This window comes from Mirounga leonina, unplaced genomic scaffold (assembly GCF_011800145.1).
Source record: "Mirounga leonina isolate KUSES-001 unplaced genomic scaffold, KU_Mleo_1.0 Mir_176, whole genome shotgun sequence".
NCBI lineage: Eukaryota > Metazoa > Chordata > Mammalia > Carnivora > Phocidae > Mirounga > Mirounga leonina.
The window spans coordinates 28,469,866-28,475,947 of NW_023270454.1; the positions used below are offsets into that span (position 1 = coordinate 28,469,866).

Consider the following 6,082-nt stretch of genomic DNA (forward strand, 5'->3'; position numbering starts at 1 on the left):
TACAGTAATTTACTAAAGGTTTTGACTGATTTAATTAAAAACTGAGTAATAACTAAAAGTTTTTGTATGGATGCCACAATATTAAAATAGTCTTTTCTATGAAATGTTCCACAAACATTTCAGAGAAATTATCTGAAACAAAGTAGCAAATAAATTTGAAAAATATTGCATACATTATCTTGTCTTAGAGAGTCATAATTCACATTAATTTATTAAAACCTCTGAAAAGTCTTACAATAAAGAGATATGTAACTTTGGGGCGCCTGGGTGGCTCAGTCGGTTAAGCGACTGCCTTCGGCTCAGGTCATGATCCCAGGGTCCTGGGATCGAGTTCCGCATCGGGCTCCCTGCTCGGCGGGGAGTCTGCTTCTCCCTCTGACCCTCCCCCCTCTCATGTGCTCTCTCTCATTCTCGCTCTCTCAAATAAATAAATAAATCTTTAAAAAAAAAGAGAGATATGTAACTTTTAAAATGTATTTACTAAATGTATTTGACCATATTAACATCCCAGGGGTGTTTCAAGAGAAACACTTTTGAGAAAATATAATGAACAATTTGTATCATTTTTATATACATCCTGAGGACAGAAAATAAAGAAAGTGTTCTTAAGAGAAATATAGTGCTGTCTTGCAAGTTGAATTCCTCCTCAGAGAAAAAAATTAAACTTTTTTTTTATAAAAACAATTTATTTCCCACATGGGAATTACCCCCTTATTAAACAACTAATAAGATATGTGATACACAGTCATACATTTAAAGACAACCAGTAATTTGATGTACAAGGTGAAAAACTTCAGGAGATAAATATGTCCAACATAACTAAAAGGAGCTGGACTGCACTTACAAATTGCTTAATTGGAAAGGGAATTAGTGTTTTAGGAAAAGTTTTTGCCAATGAAAATATTACTCTTAAAAAAAGATCAGTATACAAAAATGTTGATTGACAAAGCCAAAATATTTGTTTCAATTCTTATATACTGTAAATGAGGTTCATATTAAATGAAAATAAAAGGCTAAACATCCATCAATATATAAAAAAGGAATTCAGTTGCTCAAATAGTAGATACAACTTCATATTCATATTCAAATCTACTCCCAGAATCATGAATTAACTTTTAAAAAAAATAATTTATCAACTACTACCTAGTTATTAACAATGACGAGTATCACTATGACATATTATTTACTTCTCCTATGCATTTATCACTATAGTACAATATAAAACTTCCAATCTAATTTTATGGCCCTGTAATCAAGCTAATTAGTACCTTAAAAATAAAGTTCTAAATATAAAACTGGTGGTTTAAAGCTCAGTAAACAGTAACCAGACATCTTCTAATAGATTTTCTTCGTCAAGAGAGTAAGCTAGCCAAAGGTTTTTTCTTTCTTTTGTGACATTGCTTCATGTTACTCTGTTCGATCCCACTTTTCTCCCAGTTAAAAAAAAAAAAAAAAAGGAGAAATAAGGACAGCGAATGTCCTCCAATCACTATTATGGGTTTGTTTCTGTTTAAGCCAAAAACCTTTAAAAATAGGTCTTTAGTTCTGGCAGATTAAATTCTCAAAAATTCACATTTTCTTCAAAAAATTTCAACTGGCGAGCTTTCACACTGTAAGTTGTATATTTTTCACCCATGTGCTCCTGCAAACGTACCTCTCTCTCCAATTCATCGTCTTCTTCCAAAAGATCATACACCTGTTCTAAAAGCTGAATCCCCAGGCCCTGGATTACATCAGCTCTCAAAACTTCAACCATTCTTCTGATCTTTTCAGAACCTGGCATGACAGCAGAAGGTAGCTCTTTAAAATGGAGGTCCTCAGCTTCTTCTGCAACTTTCCCATGAAGTATCAGCGTATCCCGGTACTTCCGATGAAGTTTAACTTCTGACACTGGCTCTGGAACCAGGAGATCTTCATAGCTCTCTTTAGACTCCAATTTTAGGGTCTGAGTCATCAACTGCACCAAGTCACTCATTTCATTTGTATGACATTTCCGTTCCTTGGAATCCCCATCTGATTTATCAGTTGAACTTGTAGAAGAACTTAATTCATCCTCAGACAGACAGTGGATGAGTTTCCTCTCCTGAGCAACAGTGCAGTTGGAAGACAACCATTGGGCAGGGGCGGACTGGCCTTCTTCTTGTGGTTTCCCTGGCCCTGATGCACTCCGAGAAGCTCTCCTCACTGAAGGGCCTGAGGGGAACACTTCTTCCCGTGACTGCTTTAGTCGCCTCCTCTCTCTTGCTGATAATGGTCGATCCTTTGATGATGACACCTCCCTGCTCCTCGAACAGCTCACAGACCCAATGGCCACTCTATTTTGGTTTTCAGCATCTTTTTGTGTTAATGTGACATCCGTTTTTCCAACAGTGGGAAGAGAAGGCAAAAGTCGAGGAGCAGCCTCCTGGAACTGTCTCTCTTCCCCACTGTGCTCAGGCAGTTCTCTTTTCTTCTGTCGTCGCTGTCGAGAGAGGGAAGGCTCAGAGCCAGAACTCTGTGGCTGTAAACCTGGGTGGGTTCTATCTGGTTTTTCTATAACACATTCACCAGCAACTTGATCCTGGTCTTTCAGGTTTTGGTCTTTGTTGAGGGGCTGCAGAGGTCTCACTGGGTCATTCCTTTCCCCAGTGACATCATCAGAGGACCACGCGGGAATTAGGTTTCTGGGTTGAGGGCTGGGCTTAGTGCCATCCTGCAGCTTCTCCTTCACTTGAGAAATACTGCATTTACTTTCTAGCTCATTAGAGGCATCTAAGTGTCTTGGCTGATTCTCCCGAACTAAGTCGTCGCTCAGTGAATTCCTTCTTTCTGCAGGTAAGATGTCAATATTCACTTTACTGATGGTGGCTAACGATTCTGAGGTATTGCTTACATCTGGTTTGCAGATGTAGCCTTTCAGACTTGCTGGTATCTTCAAGGGGCCAATGACTATGGGTTTCTCCTGGGACAAACATTTGTCTTCACCCATTGCATATGTCTTGGAGCCCTCAGAAGAGTGTGACTGGAGGGGAACTACTTTATGACTCGATTCAGCGTTTCCAGAGACCGCTGCAGGAACAGGCTTCGACTTAGAGTCGCCATTTTTAATATTACTTCTGGAGGTTTTTGTCTTTGTGGCCTCCAAAAACAGAGCGACTTGGCGCTTTATGTAAGGCTGCCTCAGGATGCTCCTCACAGAGGGTCTTTCTTCAGGCCTTTTGCTCAGCATTGTTCTTATCAGTTCTGCCAGCTCTGGGCTATAATCTGGCATTGGTGGCAGCTTTCCTTCAATAATCCGATAAACTTCATGTCTTTTGCATTGAAAGCATGCTTCAGGGTGGCCATTTCATAAACACAGCATCCCAGAGCCCCAACATCAGACTTATAGTTGTAAGGTTTGTTTGAAAACAATTCAGGGCTCACGTAGTAGGGTGTGCCAGTGAGGGTGCTAGCCATGTCACAGTGGTTCTCTAACACTCGAGCAATTCCTAGGTCACCCACTTTGATGATGTTTGTTCTTGTGAGGAAAACATTTTGAGTTTTCAGATCTCGGTGAAGGATGTGTTTTTCATGTAAATACTGCAGGGCCATGGCAATTTGAACAAACCATTCCACCACCTGACTCTCAGGCAGAAGCTGCCCCTTCTGTTCTTTTTTTTTTTTTTTTTTATTCTTATGTTAATCCCCATACATTACATCATTAGTTTTAGATGAAGTGTTCCATGATTCATTGTTTGTGCACAACACCCAGTGCTCCATGCAGAATGTGCCCTCCTCAATACCCACCACCAGGCTAACCCATCCTCCCACCCCCCTCCCCTCTCGAACCCCCTGTTTGTTTTTCAGAGTCCATCGTCTCTCATGGTTCGTCTACCCCTCCGATTTCCCCCACTTCATTCTTCCCCTCCCACTACCTTCTTCTTCTTCTTCTTCTTTTTTTTTTCTTAACATATATTGCATTATTTGTTTCAGAGGTACAGATCTGAGATTCAACAGTCTTGCACAATTCACAGCGCTTACCAGAGCACATACCCTCCCCAGTGTCTATCACCCAGTCACGCCATCCCTCCCACCCCACTCCCCACTCCAACAACACTCAGTTTGTTTCCTGCGATTAAGAATTCCTCATATCAGTGAGATCATATGATACATGTCTTTCTCTGTTTGACTTATTTCACTCAACATAATACCTTCCAGTTCCATCCACGTCGTTGCAAATGGCAAGATCTCATTCCTTTTGATGGCTGCATAATATTCCATTGTATATATATACCACATCTTCTTTATCCAGTCCCTTCTGTTCTTTGAGCTTTAGGTACAGATCACCTCCTTCGCAGAAGCCCATGACGATGTACAGCAGACCGTCGCCTCCCTCCCATGACTCCTTATAGGTGACAATATTAGGGTGCTTCAACCGAAACAAGAGCTGAGCTTCCTGTTCTCTCGGCTGGAGGCATTTCGGAGGTTCAGCTTTTTGATGACATTCTGCCTGTCGCCCCGACGGTGCCTCACGAGCGTCACCTCCCCGTAGCTGCCCCTGCCCACGACCCGCAGGTAGCAGTAGGCGGCCAGGGGCATGTTCCCGGCGCCGGCCCAAAGCTGTGATGCGGCGGCAGCGGCGGCCAGGGTCGCAGGAGACCCCGCTCAGGCCCAAGAGGCCGCTGTGCTGGCGGCTGCTGAGACTGCCGGGCCCCTACACGAGCTCGGAGGCTGGGCCCACAGCGACGCCGCTGCCATAGCGATCCCGGCCAGCGCCCAAAATTAAACTTTTAACAGAAAAATTACCCATAGGAGTTGCTGCCCTAGAGTTAGGCATCTGGGCGAGTAAATATAAAAGCAGATCTGAAAGTATGAGATCAATAAAAGGGGAAATGGGAAGGATGAATCTAGCAGTGATTGCTTTCAAGGAGGTCATCATTAAATAAAGTGAAATAGACCTGCAAGGGGAAAAATCAAGCATCAGGAGTGGAATCAGCTTGAACTGAAAGACATCTATACCTTTTGCTTCAAGTGAAAATAACAAAGAAAAGAAATTTTGTAACTCTTTCTGATTGTCTCCTTACTTATTTTTCCAACCAGCAGATGCAGATTCATTTCCTTCACCTTACACCTTGAGTGATGGGAAGTTTCAGAGGCATATTAGATCACGACAAATAAAAAAATATTTTCACAAGGTTTGAGTCTAAGCATCAAGCTATTTTTGAGAACAGATTGATGACCTTCATTTGTCAGGTTTGCCAGATGGAAGTCCTAAGTATTGAATTCTCTCATTGTACTGTATATTTTAGGAAAATGTGATCTCTTAAGTACTATGGAAGGTTTGCAATCTCAATATGTGGTATTCTAAAGTTATATAGTTTCTTTACTACATTCTATATCACCTACTAAACCTCTCAAAAGCACAAACGGGAGCTTATTTCAGTGGAGACATTTTCCTGAAAACTAAAGAAGAGTTTTTATAGATATTAATACCAGTTATTGGGAAAGTATTGGTAAATTTTAATATTTATAAAGAACAATCACAATTTAACAAATAGAATAGAATTGGGAAACAATGTATCAAAGGTCTGTACTTGGGTATTATGGAGTTCTATCATTAAAAACAAAATAAGCAAACAAAAAATTTCTAAGGAGCAGAATCAGGATGCCTGGATGTTCTGGAAACTATAACCAGAATCTATTGTCACTTACTAATGGCTTATCAAAAATGGATAGATTAGGGGGCTCCTGGGTGGCTCAGTCAGTTAAGCATCTGCCTTTGGCTCAGGTCATGATCCGGAGTCCTGGGACTGGATCCTGTATTGGGCTCCCTGGACAGCCTGCTTCTTCCTCTTCCTCTGCCCCTCCCCCCCCCGCTTGTTCTCTCTCTCTCTCTCAAATAAATAAATAAAATCTTTAAAAAAATGGATAGATTAGAAATTCATTTATTCAAAAACTATTTATTGAGTACCTATGTAATGATCATCAGGCTAAGCATTGGGAATATAATAGTCAACCTGGAAGATATAGTTCCAGAACTCAAGAATCTTACCATTTGATGGGGAGTATAGAAAAGAAGGCAGGAAGATAAAATTTTTAGAACATATTTAATGATACATTGTAT

At 40.9% G+C, this 6,082-nt stretch overlaps 1 protein-coding gene across 1 annotated transcript; it reads right to left on the reverse strand.

Moving 5' to 3' along the window:
- Positions 1-1,489: 1,489 nt before the first annotated feature.
- Positions 1,490-4,599, reverse strand: LOC118022426 (serine/threonine-protein kinase Nek4-like). Its single transcript, XM_035023197.1, is given in 4 exon segments — positions 1,490-3,285; positions 3,288-3,621; positions 4,274-4,422; positions 4,425-4,599. Coding segments are annotated over 4 exon segments (2,340 nt in total). The 5' UTR covers positions 4,558-4,599; the 3' UTR covers positions 1,490-1,561.
- Between the last annotated feature and the right edge of the window lie 1,483 nt (positions 4,600-6,082).